The sequence below is a fragment of the Maylandia zebra genome, linkage group LG15 (assembly GCF_041146795.1).
Source record: "Maylandia zebra isolate NMK-2024a linkage group LG15, Mzebra_GT3a, whole genome shotgun sequence".
Classification (NCBI taxonomy): Eukaryota; Metazoa; Chordata; class Actinopteri; order Cichliformes; family Cichlidae; genus Maylandia; species Maylandia zebra.
In genome coordinates this window covers 5,717,199-5,736,199 of record NC_135181.1, presented here as the reverse complement: position 1 = coordinate 5,736,199, position 19,001 = coordinate 5,717,199, and the positions used below count along the sequence as shown (strand labels likewise).

The 19,001-nt window shown below is 43.3% G+C and overlaps 1 protein-coding gene across 1 annotated transcript; it reads left to right on the top strand.

Annotated features, from left to right (window-relative positions):
• Positions 1-10,751: 10,751 nt before the first annotated feature.
• On the top strand, positions 10,752-12,239 carry dio3b (iodothyronine deiodinase 3b). The gene has a single exon (XM_012916530.5). It carries the CDS (start codon positions 10,842-10,844, stop codon positions 11,646-11,648), a length of 807 nt encoding a protein of 268 aa, XP_012771984.1. The 5' UTR covers positions 10,752-10,841; the 3' UTR covers positions 11,649-12,239.
• The last annotated feature ends 6,762 nt before the right edge of the window (positions 12,240-19,001 follow it).

Sequence of the window (19,001 nt, the reverse complement as noted above, 5' to 3'; positions counted from 1 at the left end):
AAACTGTTTTCTTTTATATCTTGCTGCCGTTCGTATAAGTTCATACTCAAATTTGAAAAGACAAAACACTAAAGCTATTCTATTACAAAAAGATATGCTGCACCCAAAATATTTCGCAGTTCAGCAAAACTAACTTTTTATTTAACCATTTAGCGGAGCTTTAAATCTTATTTAAAGTAATATTAAAAAAATTTAAAATGCCGTTTCACGCAGATTTCAAAAACTTTGGTTCTGAAAAAAGCACAATCTGCACAAAATAAAATTGAATCAATCTTCAAAAAGAAAAAAAAATTGTTGTAGAATGGACCCTTTTTTCAAGTTTAACATAAATAGACATCCAGAGTGGAAAGCAGTGCAAATAAATCAGACATGGCTTCATGACACTCATCTTTTATCAAGATTGAGGTCAGTGTAAGCCGTTTCTGTGATGTTTAACCTGAGACTGAATTTTGTGTAATTTCTATACAAAACTTAAGACAAGTATGAAAATAGGTGGTTTTCATAGTTTTTTTCTTGAAACCACAGAACTGTTTAACCTGCAACACAGTTTTTTTTCAAAGTAAAACTTGAGTCCATCCATTGTACAGTCATACTTAGCGATGTTAAGCTTAACATCGAATGCTTTACAAACATTCAGAGATTAACTTACACTTGCTTTACTTCTCTGGGATAGCTTGCTCAGAGATGAAATGCTGGTTTGGTAGCACGTAACGAGGCTCTAGATGCTTTCAGTGTAAAGTACCACTGACAGGTCTCGCACGCAACAGCCGCTCTATCACGTGACGCATACTGCTCCAATATGCTAAGGGCAATACCTGGATTACGCCATGTCACAAGTTTTGTAAGGTGCCTTTGATATTTAATCCGGTGTCCTTTTTTATGTCCTAGGTCAGGATTGGACCGATACTATATATTGGATCGATCCTGTCCCTAGTTTGAACAGCAGGTCATTGGGTCTTTTCTGCTCACAGTAAGGGCTGTATGGTACAGATGACCATATTAAATATATCCTCTCTTGTTGACATCATGTAGCTCTGAGAGGAGAGTGTGAAATGGAACGCTTACAGCAGTGTGGAGACCATTTGATGCACAGGGATTATTTGCACATACAACACTTAATCACAACAATAGTCACGTCAATGTACTTTATATTGTAAGGTAAAGACCCTAACTACAATAATACAGAGAAAACACCAACAATCAGACAATCCCCTATGAGCAAGCACTTGGCGACAATGGGACAGAACACCTCTGTTTCAACAGGAAGAAACCTCCAGCAGAACCAAGTTCAGGGCGGGGCAGCCACCTGCCATAATCAACCGGTGATGAGAGAGAGACAATGCAAAATATATACCTGATCCAACCCTAACTATTATTAAAAAGTGAAGTTTTAAAACTAATGCTAAAATCAAAGATTGTGTCTGTCTCCCATGTCAAAACTAGCAGCTGGTTCTAAAGAAGAGGGGTCAGAAAGCTGAAGGCTTTGCCTCCCTTTTATATAGCCTAGGAAACACAAGTAACCCTGCAGTCTGTGAGTGAAGTACTCTATTGGGGTGTGTGACAAAGTGGGTGAGAATACCATTTGTCCATATTTGAAGCTTGTTATTCTTAGTTAGCATTCTTGGTTTGATTTAGCCATACATTATTTTTTTTATTCTGTTGTGGGCAAACATTTACTATACCGGGTTTGTTTTTGTTTTGCACTTTCACCATTCCTCCATTCCTTCAAATCGCGGTTAAAAAAAACAAAAACAAAAAACAAAAACACTTATTTAGCCTTGCCTTTTCTACCAGTTGCTTGTTAGTTAGCTTAATGCTTATTCTTATCTTCGGCTTATTCTTAATTACTTTTAATCATTTTCAATTTTTTGACTGTTTTATCCTTTACACTTAGTTTTCTTTTATGCTTTTATATGAAATTCTTTTGCTTTTGTGTTTTAATGACATTCAACCTGCTAGCATGTTTTGGTACCTTGCCATAGCCCTCATCCTTCCCTGTTACTTCATCCTACTCTCTTGCATGTTAAGCATTTTGGTACACCACTGGTTTTTAAATGTGCTATATAAATAAAGTTTGTTGTTGTTGTTTCACAGATTATGTAATGTAACATCTTGGTTTAAATCAACTCTGACATGTTTGTTAAGTTAACGTATTATTTATTCCAGCTTGTCTAGTTTGTCGAACTCACCTTACTTACCTATGTTCCAGGAGTAGAAGGAGGAAGTGCTGCTTCACTTCCTGTATTTATAGCTTCCTGTTTAGTCTGAGGTCACAGAAAGGGACCAGGTGAAGAAGGGGGAGAATTGGTGTAATTTAATAAAGTCAAGTTTATGTTGTTTGTTGACAAATGGATGCATTGATGTAATATGTATTGGTTACACCTTAGAGTGTTTTTATTGCTAGTAAAGAGTAGTATCATAAGTTTATGAGTATGGGAATGTTTGTCTTACCTACTGAATGGAATAGTCCAGAGGAGAAATTGTTTGGATAGCTGACTATTTAAGCAGAAGAACTCAAGTGTTCAAGTGGAAAGGACCAGGTCAGTGTAGCTGAGTGCACGTGACCTTAATTTTTGTTGGTCTAAGTTCAGTTATGTTTATTTGTACTGGTGTTACGTTCTGTGAGGCTGTGGGAGTGTGTGGGTGGGGTGTTTGCCCACTCTCCCCGCCTCCACCCCTCTTGCCACTCCTACCCCTCTCTGTCTCTCTCACTCTCCTCTCTCCCCAGGACACAGCTGCTGCTGATTAGCCTCGTTTGCCACCTGACTCCAGTCAGCAATCATCCTCTGAGGCTATTTAAACTGGGGATGAGCTGTGAGCAGGGTGGCTTTTTTTCCTTGGTGGCGCTACGCGGTTCGGTGCTAGATGTTGGACAGACAGCCTCTTTCTGACCAGTGAGCAGACGGGCTTGTGGGCCCTGAGAGTGTCTCCCCGTGGTGGGGAGTAGTGTGGGAAGTGTGGGAAGTGCGGGAAGTGTGGGAAGTGTGGGAAGTGCCGCCTTTTTTATTGTGTTTGTTTGGTAGTCTTCCTGCCTTTCGTGGCTGCGAGCGTTTTCTTTGTTTCTTTGGCGTTGTTGGTAAGACGGCGTTGCCGGCCCTTTAAGTTAATGTTAATGTCGTTTGTAATCCACCTGTACCATTTCGTAATAAAGTTCTATTAATACAGAACAACTCTGTCTGTTTTCCTTTTCATTCTGATTCCGGACTCATTTGTTACTGGTCCCCTCACTCATATGCCTAGACCCCTTCGGGGGGAACGTAACAATGTGGGGGCTCGTCCGGGATATGAATGGAAGGAAAATAGAGTTTTTGTGAGTTGTTTGCCGGTGGCCTGGTTAGTTGTATGGTATCGGCTGCGCTCCCTCTCCAGTTAGCAAAAGGGGAGTGTCTAGCTGAGCGTAAGCTCCTCCTTCAGGCACTCATTTTTTATTTTTCCTTTATTATTTTCGGAGTAATCCCGGGTGGGGATTAGTTCCCTGTCGGGGGTAGGCTTGTCGGTGCTTTGTGCACTTGATGCTTAGCCTTTAAAGTTGCCTCGAGCCTGGTACACTCCAGAAGCTAACTAGGCTAAGATTTTAGTAGGCAGGTCTGGGGAGAGGGTCGGCGGTACTTTTATTTATTGGTTAACCTCTGGCCACACTTTTCCCGCCTGTTTTCTCATTTGTGTATTGGAGGTGGTGCTTCTTTGTTGTTATTGTTAGCCTCAGGTAGTTTTTTGTTTTTAGAGTTGATGGCTACCTTTGATATTGCCGTGTTTAAGAAAAACCCCTCGCTTGTCCAACTGGACGCCTGTAGGAAGAGGGATTTGCATGAGGTGGCATCAGGTTATAGCATTTCTGTTTCCACAGCTCTGCGTAAGGCTGAGCTGAAAGCTGCTCTTGTGTCTGGCTTGGTGGAGAAAGGGATAGTGGCCTTGCCAGTATCTGCCAGTCCACTTGAGCATGGGGCAGCGTCTCAGCCTGTTCCGCAGGCGTCAGCTCAAGCTGTAGGTCCATTGGTGTCGACACCTGTTGATCAGGGGCTGCCTGAGGACAAACCCATGACATTGCCTCGCTTCGAACCCCTCTCCATTGAATCAAGTGAAGGCTCGAAGCAGGATGCTAAGCTCCGTGTACGCCTGGCTCGTCTCCAGTTAGAAAAGGAGGACCGTGAGAGGGAGTTCCAGCTAAAGAAAGAGCTGGAGCTTAGGCGTTTAGACGCAGAGCTTGCTAGAGCCAGAGAGGTTGAATTGAGGAAGGTGGAGGTGGAGGCAGAGACAGCTGTGAGGTTGCGACAGCTGGAACTCCGGCAGGTTTCCCTTCCTCCGACCGCCTCCATTCGTCAGGCGGACACCCCGTTTGACGTAGGGAAAAACAGTCGTCTGGTTCCGATGTTCCGTGACACTGAGGTCGACAGCTACTTCGAGTCGTTTGAACGAATAGCCACGGCCTTGCACTGGCCACGGGATTCATGGGCCATTTTGCTCCAATGTAAGCTGGCGGGTAAGGCTCAAGAAGTTTGTTCCACGTTGTCAGCTGAGGACAGCTTGGACTATGACAAGCTGAAAAGGGCTATCCTGCTGGCCTATGAGCTGGTCCCAGAAGCCTATAGGCAGCGTTTCCGGGGGTTGAGAAGAGATCAGGGTCAGTCCTATCTTGATTTTGCCAGGGAAAAAGGTGTTCTTTTCGATCGGTGGTGTGCGGCCTGCAAAGCCACTGACCTGGCTTCGATCCGGGAACTAATGCTCATAGAGGAATTTAAGAACTGCATTGCTGAGCGCATCGCGGTATATATTAATGAACAGAAGGTTTCCTCGCTACAGCAGGCTGCGACGCTGGCTGATGAGTTCGCGCTCGTCCATAAAACCAGTGTCAGTAGGTATGACCGGCGCGATGCCCCAGTGAAGGCTAGCGAGGTGCCAGTTGCACAGCACCCAAAGAGTGAGGTACTTGTGTTTCGTCCCAAGGCAGACCGAAAGTGTTTTTTCTGTTTTAAGTCTGGCCACCTGATCGCAGATTGTGAAGCTTACAGACGGAAACAGTCTCGTCTTCACGTAAACCAAAAGGGGTTGGGCTGATTAAAACCATGCCTCCTGTCAGTAGGCCCCCTTCCCCTGAGACCCCGGATGAGTGTTTTAAGCCCTTCATTTTTAAGGGGATAGTTTCGCTTTCTGGTAAGACCGAGGATAAGCGTGAAGTGACCATTCTGCGTGATACTGGTGGCTCACAGTCCCTCATACTAGCTAGTGTGCTTGAATTTAATGAGAAGTCTGACTGTGACTCTAGCATCATTGTAAGAGGTGTTGGGATGAGTTTTGTGCCTGCTCCCCTCCATCGTATCTGGGTACAGAGTGAGCTGGTGAGTGGTTTCTTCTCAGTGGGTGTGCAGCCTTCTCTCCCGATTAATGGGGTGGATTTTATAATGGGAAATGATATCGCGGGTGGGAAAGTTTACCCTACCCCTGAGGTGACCAACAATCCTGTTATAGAGCCTGTGTTAGATGCCCTCAGCCTGCAGCACCCGGATGTGTTCCCGGTGAGCGTTCTGACTCGTTCACATGCCCAGCAACAAGGTGGGGGGGTTGATTTGTCAGAATCAGTGATCGGCTCTATTCTAGAGAAGGATGTGATGCCCTGCACCGATGAGGGAGATAATGGAGCCTTAGAGTTAGCTCACAGTGTGGTTGAGCCAGCTCCTGTGTCTGGAGCTCCTTTTCTGCTCACCCGGGAAGCACTTGTGAAGGCTCAGAAAGAAGACCCTTCATTAGTTCAGTGTTTTACCGCAGCAGCTCAGGATAAGGGAGGTGAGGGGAGCAAGAGGCAGACATTTTTCGTTTGGGAAGGTTTATTGATGCGCAAGTGGACCCCAAGGCCTGGAGAAGACTGGAGCGTAGTGCGGCAGTTGGTGGTTCCGACCAGTCTGCGGTGGCATGTGCTGCAGTTAGCACATGATCACGCATGGTCAGGTCATTTGGGTGTCACTAAAACATATGACCGTATACTGCAGCATTTCTTTTGGCCGGCAATGAAAGCAGATGTAGTGCAGTTTTGTAACACCTGTCACACTTGCCAGCTTGTGGGTAAACCGAACCAGGCGGTGCCCCCCGCCCCCCTACGTCCTATCCCTGCTGTCGGTGAACCTTTTGAGCATATCCTGGTAGACTGTGTTGGCCCCTTACCAAAGACGCGGGCAGGGAATCAGTTCTTGTTAACCATAATGTGTGTGTCCACTCGATACCCAGAGGCGATTCCTCTGCGGAAAATCACGACAGCAAGCATTACCAAAGCACTAGTCAAATTCTTTACCACCTTTGGCCTCCCGAAAACCGTGCAGACAGATCAGGGTACCAATTTCATGTCCAGGGATTTTAATCGGACTCCACGGTCCTTTGGAGTTTCTCATTCTGTGTCTAGTGCTTATCACCCAGAGTCACAAGGTGCACTGGAGTGGTGGCATCAACCTCTCAAGGCGATGTTGAGTAAGTATTGCCACGACACCGGAAAAAGCTGGGATGAAGGGGTCCCTTTTGTATTGTTCGCTATACGTGATGCGAAGCAGGAGTCTTTGGGGTTCAGCCCAGCTACCCTGGTGTTTGGACATGACGTGCGGGGTCCGCTAAAGGTGCTGAAGGAGAGTTTTCTCAGTGGTTGTGTGCCTAAAACTACTGTGGTGGAGTTTGTAAAAACATGCAAGGACAGGTGGCAACGGGCTACTTTGTTAGCAAAAGAGGCTCTCTGTGTATCCCAGGCAAACATGAAAAAACGATGTGATCAAAAAGCAGTGGAAAGACAGTTCCAGCCTGGGGACAAAGTTCTTGTGTTGTTGCCCGTGCCCAGTTCTGCCCTCATGGCTCGTTTCTCAGGCCCCTATGTGATAGTGAAAAAAGTGTCTGACACCAACTATATTCTCAACACCCCAGAACGCAGAAGGAAGACTCGCCTATGCCATGTCAACATGTTGAAACCATACCAGAGACACCAGCATGACAGAATCATCAGACACTGCTGGGACGGCTGTCCCCGGTTCAGTCCCTGTTGCCCTGCTAAGTGTTGAAGTTAAGGGTGATGATGATCTGGGTACCCTTTCTGAGGGACAGCAATGTGGGCGGTTGTCAAATTCTGTTTTTTTTAGCTAAGGCCGAGGCCAACCTATCTCACCTTCCTCCGTCCCAGTGTAAAGAGGTACTTGACTTGCTGCACTCCTACCTGTCTCTTTTTAGTGACGTACCCTCGCGTACCCACGTTTGTGAGCATGACATTGACGTTGGAGACGCAGTCCCAATCAAGCAGCATGCATATCGTTGCCCCTTCGCCAAACGTGAGGTCATGAAAGAAGAAGTTGAGTACTTAGTAGAAAACGGCTTGGCACAACCTAGTTGTAGCCCCTGGAGCTCCCCATGTCTACTAACACCTAAGTCTGATGGCACACCCCGTTTCTGCACAGATTATCGGAAGGTAACCGCTGTAACGGTCTCTGACTCTTTTCCGCTTCCTCGTATGGAAGACTGCATTGACAGCATCGGCCCTGCCAAATTCATCACCAAACTCGATCTCCTTAAAGGCTACTGGCAGGTGCCTCTCACTCCCAGAGCTTCAGAGATTTCTGCATTTGTCACCCCTGACCACTTCATGCAATACACAGTAATGGCCTTTGGCATGAAAAATGCCCCAGCTACTTTTCAACGACTGATGCAGTTGGTGTTGGGAGATGTGCCCCAGTGCAATGTGTATCTAGATGACGTGGTGCTATACACAGACACATGGGCAGATCATATGTCCCTTCTGAGGACAGTGTTTCAGCGGCTAGCCGAGGCCTCGTTGACCCTCAATCTCGCTAAGTGTGAGTTTGGTAAGGCAACCGTCACTTACCTAGGTAAGCAGGTGGGGTTTGGGCAGGTCCGCCCAGTGGAGGCGAAGGTTGCTGCAATCCTGGACTACCCGAGTCCAGCCACCAGACGGGAACTAAGGCGGTTCCTAGGGATGACCGGATATTACCGGTGTTTCTGTAAGAACTTTTCTGTGGTCGTGACCCCGCTAACCAAACTGTGTAGCCCAAAGGTGCCTTTTGAATGGTCAGTTGAATGCCAGCATGCCTTTGAGTCGGCAAAATCTCTTCTGTGCAGCACCCCTGTATTGGCAGCTCCAAACTTCTCTCGCCCCTTTAAGCTAGAGGTCGATGCCAGTGCCACCGGAGCCGGGGCAGTCCTGCTGCAGGATGATGAGGAAGGTGTGTGCCATCCGGTCTGTTATTTCTCTGCAAAGTTCAAACCCCATCAACTGAACTACTCTACCATAGAGAAGGAAGCCTTAGCTCTGCTTCTAGCTCTGCAGCACTTTGAAGTGTATGTGGGCTCCAGCGCTTCCCCGGTGACCGTGTTCACAGACCACAACCCCCTTGTTTTTCTGAACCGGATGTACAATCACAACCAGCGACTGATGCGCTGGGCACTCCTGGCCCAGGATTACAATCTGATGATCATACACAAGAAAGGTACTGACAATATAGTGGCTGATGCACTCTCACGCAGCTCGCAATAGGGTGTTGTTGTTGTTGTTGTTGTTGTTGTTGTTGTTGTTGTTGTTGTGGTAGGGCTTCAATGTAAGGGGGGGGGGGGGGGGGGGGAATGTTACGTTCTGTGAGGCTGTGGGAGTGTGTGGGTGGGGTGTTTGCCCACTCTCCCCGCCTCCACCCCTCTTGCCACTCCTACCCCTCTCTGTCTCTCTCACTCTCCTCTCTCCCCAGGACACAGCTGCTGCTGATTAGCCTCGTTTGCCACCTGACTCCAGTCAGCAATCATCCTCTGAGGCTATTTAAACTGGGGATGAGCTGTGAGCAGGGTGGCTTTTTTCCTCGGTGGCTCTACGCGGTTCGGTGCTAGATGTTGGACAGACAGCCTCTTTCTGACCAGTGAGCAGACGGGCTTGTGGGCCCTGAGAGTGTCTCCCCGTGGTGGGGAGTAGGGTAGGAAGTGTGGGAAGTGCCGCCTTTTTTATTGTGTTTGTTTGGTAGTCTTCCTGCCTTTCGTGGCTGCGAGCGTTTTCTTTGTTTCTTTGGCGTTGTTGGTAAGACGGCGTTGCCGGCCCTTTAAGTTAATGTTAATGTCGTTTGTAATCCACCTGTACCATTTCGTAATAAAGTTCTATTAATACAGAACAACTCTGTCTGTTTTCCTTTTCATTCTGATTCCGGACTCATTTGTTACTGGTCCCCTCACTCATATGCCTAGACCCCTTCGGGGGGAACGTAACAACTGGGTTAACTTTGGAGTTGAGTTGGGGGGGGGTTTTGGGGGGGGGGGTTAAAAAAAATAAAAATAAAAATTGTCACCAAGATGGTGAATAAATCACTTGCTGCACTGGACAGCATTTGTCTCCTGCCCTTCTTCAGCCACTTTGGTCAAGCTACCTCACAGGGTGACACGGTACTATTAGATCTTTAAGATAAGATGCAGCCTGGTTATTTGATACCCATATTTGAAGAGAATGATTTTGATTTCTATTCTGGATTTAACAGGGAGCCAGTAAAAAGAAGCCAATGTTGGGGGGGGAGAAATGGTCATATTATGTTTAAAATGATCATCCAACATTGTAACTGTATATGGGTGATGATAAATAGTGAACAGCATAGTAGAATTTCTGTAGGTGACAAGAAACTGTATATTCCTATCTGTTTTTACAGCCGGTGTATGACACAGCCAACACAGTGAAACAAGCCATGGGGTAGAATGAAAAAGGTAGGAGGAGGAAAGAAAGACTCAGGGGACAGACTCAGGGGTGGGAAAGAAGGTTGGACACATGCTGGGAGTGTTATGGCATCAGAGAAACCGATCCAAGCAGTCACATGGATGCCATGTCATCAACGCCCGAGATGAGGAGGAAATTTCATGGTGAGGCAACATGATTTGCTTTGGCCTTTTTGTATCATACGGAATAGGAGAAACTTAAGCATGAGAATACAGTAATTCCACATTTCTTTTTTCTGTGTAATCATCGTAAATAGGAGGAACTTAAGAATGACAATACAGTAAATTCCACGTTTCATTTTCTAGTTTAATCATCTTTTACTAGACCAGACAGTCAGGAACAAAAAGTTGCTGACAAAATAACAGAATTTTATCTTACAATAGCCCCAAAGCCCAGCTCAGCATGGCCTACTCACTGTTCATAGCTCCCATAGATGAACCTTCATTTTAATCTCACCTACACAGCACTGCCCAAATGTTGCTCAAAACAGCACAGTGATTATTTCCTCCTTCAGTTTGTCTTTGGGATCATGTTTTGCCATGATCACGGGCACAGACACACGCACTTCAATTTTGAAACTGGTGATGGCAGGTTTATGCTGCCTCCTTTTCCTAACAATATGTTGAGGGGCCCTAGACGAAGCGAATGACTCATCCAGCCTAGATGGTCTGTATGAATCCAGCGCCGTCTAGTGGCCGTAGAGGCCGCTGAAGCATGAAGTGAATCAAATGTTTTGCCTACTTTCTGAACTAACCGTACGAAGTCTACATGCCCAATAAAGTACAAAAAAGAAAAAATAAATAAATAAACAAAACAAACCCCAAAAGATAGAGAACTGTTATGTGTTATCAACATTCAACCTCTCAATATATCTTCCTCTCGCGCTTCCCATGTCTTTGTGGATCTTTGAAGCCCAGAGTTGACGGGAGGTAATCCCCACCATGTGAGTGGGCGGTGCGGGTACCGGAGGCGTGTCCCCCCCTCCTCATTATTCAAACGCTGCTGTACCTATAAAAAGAGTGCCTGCGTGCGTCAGATAGTTTTCTCCAATGGGTAAAGGTGACTAAATACCAGTTGTCTCGTTTGCCGGCACAGTCTCATCCTATCAGCTGGGGGAGAGATGATGGACGACTCCGGCGGTGTCCAAATGGCGAAGGCGCTGAAGCATGCAGCCCTCTGCCTGATGCTGCTGCCCCGGTTCCTTCTGGCCGCAGTTATGCTGTGGCTCCTGGATTTCTTGTGCATTAGGAAACAAGTGCTGCTGAAAATGGGAGAGAGGCAGGAGAGCCCTGACGACCCGCCGGTGTGCGTCTCTGACTCTAACAAGATGTTCACCTTGGAGTCCCTGAGGGCCGTGTGGCATGGTCAGAAATTGGACTTTCTCAAATCTGCGCACCTTGGGCGCCCTGCGCCCAACACCGAGGTGGTGCTCGTCCAGGAGCGGAAGCAGGTGCGAATCCTGGACTGCGTGAAAGGGAAGAGACCGCTCATTCTTAACTTTGGCAGCTGCTCCTGACCGCCATTCATGACGCGTCTGACGGCGTTTCAGCGCGTCGTGAGTCAGTACGCAGACATTGCGGACTTTTTAGTTGTATATATCGAAGAGGCGCATCCCTCGGACGGCTGGGTGAGCTCGGACGCGCCGTATCAGATCCCCAAGCATCGCTGTTTGGAGGACAGACTGAGAGCCGCTCAGCTGATGCTCACTGAGGTGCCGGAGACCAACGTGGTGGTGGATAATATGGACAACTCATGTAACGCCGCGTATGGAGCCTACTTTGAGAGACTTTACATCGTGAGCGATGAAAAAGTGGTGTACCAGGGGGGCAGGGGTCCAGAGGGATACCGGATTTCCGAGCTTAGAAACTGGCTGGAACAATACAGGAACGATCTGCTGAATTCCCAAACAGCGATACTCCATGTGTAGATGCTGAACTGCCCGCTGCTCTGCCCACTCTGCTTAATAAGTATCCAACCCACAGTGCAAAATATCCAGATGCTGCTATCAGATGTTCACCCATGGCACATTGTTGTTTTTCTTGCAAAAAACATGAAGAATTTTTTTTCAGGACTCTTTGTCAAAATAGCCTAAAGTCATGTTGAAGCATAGACCGTAGGCTGTAATTTTGTGCTTGTCTCGACTTTCATTGATTGCGCATAGCGATTCTCTTTATTTCTTCTTTTTGTATGAAAAAGTCTCAATTGGATTCAATTGGTAATCACTCTATTTTTCTACTGTGTGTGTGTGTGTGTGTGTGTGTGTGTGTGTGTGTGTGTGTGTGTGTGTGTGTGTGTGTGTGTGTGTGTGTGCGTGCGCGCGCTAATATCGCCTTCTGGTGTCTCTGTGAAGTTCGGTTTTTAAAAGGCTCATCCAGAAAACCGACACTGATGTTTCCGACACTGGTAGCGGGTCCATATTAGCGGGACGCCTCACTCGGTGACCGACTGCCTAACGGTGTAACGTTGAAGCAATTGTAACTGAACAAATGTTTTTAATAAATGTCAGATTACACACTGATGACGCACTTTTGAGTGTTGAAAACGCCTTAAAGCTCTTCCTTTGGTCATCCTGGTGCATCCATTTTTATTTTACTGCTTCTGTTTACTTCTAAAAAGAGAGACAGAGAGAAAGGAAAGAAAGGAAAAAGTAAGTCGTCACATTTTCTTGCTGTGTAGTTTTAAAGAACAGATTTAGAACTGAGCTTCATATGATTGCTTATCTCTCTGTTATGACGTTGTTTATTCTCTTTTAATTTGGTACATAATCTGTCCTTGTGGCTAATCTGTAAACCATTCACCAGTTCAAGAAAGGAACTTTTTGTGTGTCAGTGAGAGGGAAAAGGAGGAAACAAAAGGCTACTCAGTTTTATTTAGACAGTTCAAAAGAAGAGGCCTGTTTCATGTTGTGTAAGACGGTTAATGAGAAATGACAGTGAAGAGAAACTGATATGATGATCAAGCAATGAGGAAAAGATTAAAAAAAAAAAGCAAACAAAAAACCCCAAACAAATCTGAATTTAACCGAATTTGTCTAATATTACACATTAATGGAAGTCATGAACATAAATTATTCTCTTTGTTGAATTCATGTAATCTGCATTTTGGCAGAAAAATCGCTCATCAGAGATTGTCTTGACTTCACCAGATCAACTAATGCACAGAAAAGCAAACTTTATACTCTCAATATGGAAGCTGCATATTAAAAAAAAAAATTTTAAAAAATGGAATATTAGTTATTCTAAAGAAACTGAGATAGCTAAGATGCATCTTTAGTTCTTAATAAGTCTCCCCCATATACATTTACACACTGCCACATAATCAGGATTAGGGAGTTCTGTGTAATACTGTAGGTCAGTTGTGGCTAATGTTACTTCTCTGTAGTTTTAATGTATTCAGGTTGATTCTCATGTATGTGCTATACAATGTTGTATGTCCTTAGGCATTAATGTAGTGTACAGCAGCAGGGGAACTGATGTGTTCTTGCTTTCACTTCAGTGCTAAATGTGGGGAACAAAGTCAGTGTTCGTTTAAACTTCCCCTTTCTGATTCATTCCAGGTCTTTCAGGAAAAACAGAGGGGGAAAAAAAGGTCGGTCAATTAGAAATGTCTGACCACAGAGCTTTTTAAAAACGTCACTGGTCACCTGAGAGAGATTCACGAGTCAAAACTACCAAACGGGCCGTCACTGTCGAGCACTGACTCTAGCATTCAGTTTGTTTGTTTTTTAAAATGACATTTTCATTAGTGTCCCAGTCCTCTTTTTTTTCTTTTGGGTTCTGAATATAATGCAAACAACATGATCAGACAAGACTTAAAAAAAAACAAAAAACCACTGATCTCTTGTTGAATTACTTGCTTGGCTACCGTGTGCCATACAGATATTAGTTTCATCTTATCTGGCAAACTGACTAATGAATAGAGAGGCAAGCAGACTGCTTAAGGGCCCATCAGACCGAGGGTTCAAACACCGATGACACATCTTTCAGTTTTATCAGATCACACCACTGTTTGCGTCAGACGACTCGGTCTTCCAGGGAATCTTATTTCTATGGGACCAAGTGATGCTCAGTGACAGTCAGAGGATGATCTCGGTTTAAGTGGTCTCTCGAAACATACAGAGATCCGTGTGCATAACACTGAGGTATTAAGTGCATAATGGATGCAGACCATTTCAATCCCTGTTAGTATAACAGGCTTACAGAGTCTGTGTGTGACCAACATGGTCTAAGCTGATTCCCTCCTTGCTGATAGGAGGCTTTTTTTTTTAGCTCATTTTTAATCACAGTGGTGAAAAATGAAACTGTGTGTTTAGCAGGAAGCTTGAGAAATAGTTATTCTCCTTGTAAGCAGTAGTGCACTGACTGTATTTTAACAGTAATACGTGAGTCACACAGTGTGACTTGCATGTGTTTGCTTCCTTCAGACTGTGGTTTGTGGCGCTTTGCCTTTCAGAAAGCTCATCCTGCTTTTGGAAAAAATGAACCACGAATAATTCATTTTCACCATAAGTATTCATTCATAATTTCCTCGTTTACTTTCCCTTTCTTTGACTGCCCATTTCCTTCTTTAATTAATCTGATATTTTAAACAACTATAAATTACAAAACTGGGAATGTAAAGGTGATGTAGCAAAGACTGTAAATGTTTATATTCCTATAGGCCAAAAACCTTTACCAGTATGAAAGTTCTTAAATGTTGACATTTTACTCGAGATAGCGTGAAGGTTTGAATTACAGTACGTGTCGGCAACAATTGTCTAAAACTCTGTGCAAAGTCTTGGGTTTTGCTGTTGAGTCAAATTCAGGGAAACAAATCTAAACAGATCAGTTGAAGTTGGCAAAAACAAAAATGGCGACGGTTAGGTTAGCATAAGTACATGTACATGATCTATAGAAGTAGTTGCCTTCTCTTTCCTTTTCTTTTGTTAGATGTGGCTAATTGTGTGGCTTCATTTCTGCGTCTATCTCCCAGACGAACGAGCACCAAGTCAAGGTTGCGAGAATATCCTTGTTTAGACATTTGCGAGTATTATTAAATGTGATTTTGTTTCAAGTTGTCAATTTCTTTTCCGTCTTGGTCAGCGCACAAAAGGTTTTTAATCTCGGCATTACGTATCCTGGTTAAATAAAGCTATTAACAATAACAATCAAATAACACACAAAACAGTCTAAACTCATAATCCCTCCTGTATAATGTTGGGAAATTCCAAGGAGGGGCAATGTGGAACTATCAATTATAACAAAAAGCCAGAGATAAGATCTTCTGGTCACGTAGGTGTTCATTTGTTAAGCTCTGCGAGTGCAGTACCTTTTCATCTGAACTCTTATTGCATCCTCCACCCCAACTCTCTTTACCCCAAGCCGCAGTGATTAGTACTTTTCTATAAGTCCTGCAGCTAAACAAATGTGTCCTTTGTTTCTTCTTGACATTTAAAATAAAATAAGGCATTTCAACTTAAAAGGAAGTGACAGTGAAGTCTGCAGAGGGAGGTACACACCCATCTTTTAGGCAGGACACGAAAGTTCAGGTCCGACCACTTTTAAGTTTTGTTGTCAGCAGATTGCCAGTTTAGTTAGCAAGGTGGATCAATAGACTGTATGAGTACATTTCACAGAGACAGATACTTGTTTCCTGCTACTGTTATTAATTTCATTGACTTGTAAATGACATGTTCAGTTGATCACAGAGAAAGGAATATTATTTGTCTGACAGCTGCATTTAAAAGTTCCCGGAGCCACCAAGACCACAAAGACAGGTGACTCATATTTGTTGAGGTTACATCATTTAGCCAACTGCCTATGTTGAGATCCACCTATCACTCAAAGTCTCAATAATATTCAAAAACATTAATTAGACAATAAATAAATTTTATCCCCAATCATGTTGTGAAAGAGGTCATGAGTAATAAGAGGTGGTATCAGTGTTTAGTTCTACCGGTTTAAAGGTAATGACACCGATGTGGATTTCACCATGTTGCACAGCTTTAAATATATACATTATAATTTGCCCAAACAAATTGTGTTTTTTTTATAGCAAGAAGGTTCACTGGTATAATTTCATATGCTAGTGAACCAGAACATTAAAGCCCCCCTCTGAAGTGAATGCCATTAATAATCTCTGCAGGCATCACCCATCCCAGTGTTGATGCAGACTAGTATAGTGCTGTGCAAAAATTTTAAGACAACAGTCATTTTGCATCATTGCAGAATTATTATAGCATCTAAGGCCAAAAAATGCAGTTTGTAAAATTTAAAAAAAAGCTTGAAAGTTAACATTTGGTATGACCGCCTTTATTCTTTAACACAACCTGAAGTCTATTAGCCAAGCTTTCTTGTAATTTCTTTACAAAGTCTTCAGGCTTCTTCAAGGACATCAAAAGCTCTTCTTTGGATGTGGGTTGTGTTTAGTTTTCGTTTTCTGTCAAGATGATCCCACATTGCCTTGATAATGTTTTACAGATGGTTGTCATGGTTGTACTTTCTCCCGTCCTCCTCTCTACATATGGAAGACAATTTGAACCAAAAATGTCAAATTTGGATTCATCGTCCTGTGTCAGGTCTTTGCTGGGGGGTTTTTCTTATTTCTTCAAATGACTTTCTGACACTGTTCATGTGTTTTAGATACAGTTGTGTTTAGAAGTTTACATATAATCATCATGGGTATGAAGGGCTTTTAATGATTCCTCTGTGCTGTTATTTTTTCCAGGGTGGAATGATTGTACAGCTTTATTGACTTTAGAAAACACAAGAACTTGGATTTTGTTTAATCCACACAGGGTCAAGAGTATAAAATACGCCCTAGCTAATATATGGGTAATGTTCTTTGGCTAATCGCACCTTGATTAGATCCTTTTTTCAGCCATCAACAAGCTTCTCGCATAATTTTGACCTGATATATGACCACTCTTCTTGACAGAACTGGTAGAGTTCATTTAACATAGTTGATTTGTTGGAACAGAACAAGCTTTTAAGCGTAGTCCACAAATTTTCAGTAGGGTGTCAGTTGGGGCTTTGGAAAGTTTATTCCAGAAGCTTAATGGGTCCTTTCCAAACAGCTGCAGATTCATCAATTTAAACAACTGTATTTTACTACATGTTATTCTGATGCATCCCTACTTTCCAAGGGTCTGAAAGATTACCCAAACTGTCATCCTTAGATGATTTGGTTAGGATGTTCATGAGCAACCCAAGGAACTAAAAGGGGTTCATCCAAGAAAGACGCCTCTGCTCCAAAATGTTTAAGGTCAACTGAAATTTGCAGTTGCAAAAGAACTTTTTAGAGAAACCAAATGCCTTCAGGAGACAGGTTTTATGGTCAGATGAGAAAAAGATTGAGCTATCTGTCCACAATGACAAAAGATATGTTTGGAGGCGCAAAGGTGAAGCTTTCAAACCTAAGAACACAGTACCACTGTCACGCATGGCGGTGGTATCATCATGCTCTGAAACTTTTTTTGTTCCCAGTGGTAGAGGTACGATGTAGAGAGTAAACTGACAAATGAATAAGGAGGACTACCTCTAAATACATCGACTACCCACATGTCAACTGCTGTATATTATGGCTGGAACAACCAATTAAAATTCCATATAAATTGTTTGATGATTATAACCTGCAGGGTATTTCCTGTTGCCACCAGGTGGTGCTATAAGTGTGACATAATATTGGCACATAGATGCCTATGAACTCAAAAATGCTGGCAAAATTATACATTAAATTCAAAATGGCTCACTACCATTGGAGTTTAGTCCATGGCTTCAAGAGTCTTTGTGCATCTTGATCGAATTTTATGATTTTTTTAGGCTTTTCAAGATCTCAACAATTACCTTCTGTTTCAAGACGAATCACCATGGCACCAGGGTTTGTTGTTAAATGAAATCTCCCAATTTTCACACTGTAGCTTCATCAAAGTCTGATATTTATTCATGTGGTCAATCTAGGAGGAGTAGAATATGAAATTAAAACATTACATTTCCTGTTTTCACTAGGTGTAGTTCTAACTATTGTTGACAAGTATCATATCAGTCTATTCAGGGCTGGACTCTCATCTTGCCAGTGAACTTTGGGAGAGACTGGACCACGTGTCTTTGAGTTATAGCAATTTCATGCTTCATGGTGAAACATTAAAATTCGCAGTGCCACCAGGGTGACGCCCTTTGGCAAAAAATTCACAGAACCCAAGACCAACTTCTTGAGTTATTTTGGGTGGCTCAGGTCAGTCACCTTGAAGCTGTATCTCAAAGTGTAAAACATGCCATTTCCTGTTCCCACTAGGTGGTGCTGTAACCATTGTTAAATATTACAATTGAAATATATTCAAGGGTATACCCTTATCAAACTTTGGATTATGCTTTTGTGAATGACAGCAAATGAAAATATCACGGCGAATGATCAAAATTTGCTGTGGCACCACAGACATGCCCTTAGCCAGACATGCCAAAAACTCAAACCCTTAGCGGAATGCCCAGGTCTGCAGTTAAGACTGACCAAATATGAAGTTAGCAACTAACTGGTAAACTTGCCAGTTGATAGAAATTATGTTTAAGGTGAGCTGTAATGTTTTGCTATAGTGGATCAGCATCAGTTGGTTGCATCCATTAGTTAAGAACTTTAACTAAGTTTAAAAGTTGATTTAGTACTTTTTTATGCTTGTCACATTTTATAAGCAGTATTTCATCAAAAAATAAACAAATTATTAAGCTTTATATCATCGTATTCATTTTATCCCTTCCAGCAGAGGCAAAAGCGTTTTTTAAAAAGATTTTATAATAGATATCCATGTAATCCGTGAGCATTTTGTTAAGTTAATGTTCCAGTGAGTTCCAGAAACCACAGGAACCCATCTTTTGGCATAGGGCCACCTCTTCTGCATGAAGCACTGACTTGGCATTAAAAGAACAGAAGAAATCCCAGAACATACCGATACATGGTAAATTGTAAATGGTAAATGGCCTGTATTTGTATAGCGCTTTACATACCTACAATATGTAAAGTTCCTGATATGTGATGAATCATTATGTTATCTGAAATGAGGTGACGTATAGGAAGACATCAAATCTGTTGGTGAAATTATCATTTTTCATCTTGCCAATCTCATGACTTTCCATTTAGCTGCAAGCCCTTGAAGTCATATGATGTACAAAACAAGGTTTGTGACCATGGGACAGTGTAGCCATGTGAAACGATAGTCTATGACAAATTTTTACCTTACCTTAGTGACCCCACTGGATAACTTTTATCATGTTTATCACTTTTATCAAGCTTTTGATTTGGTACAAGACTA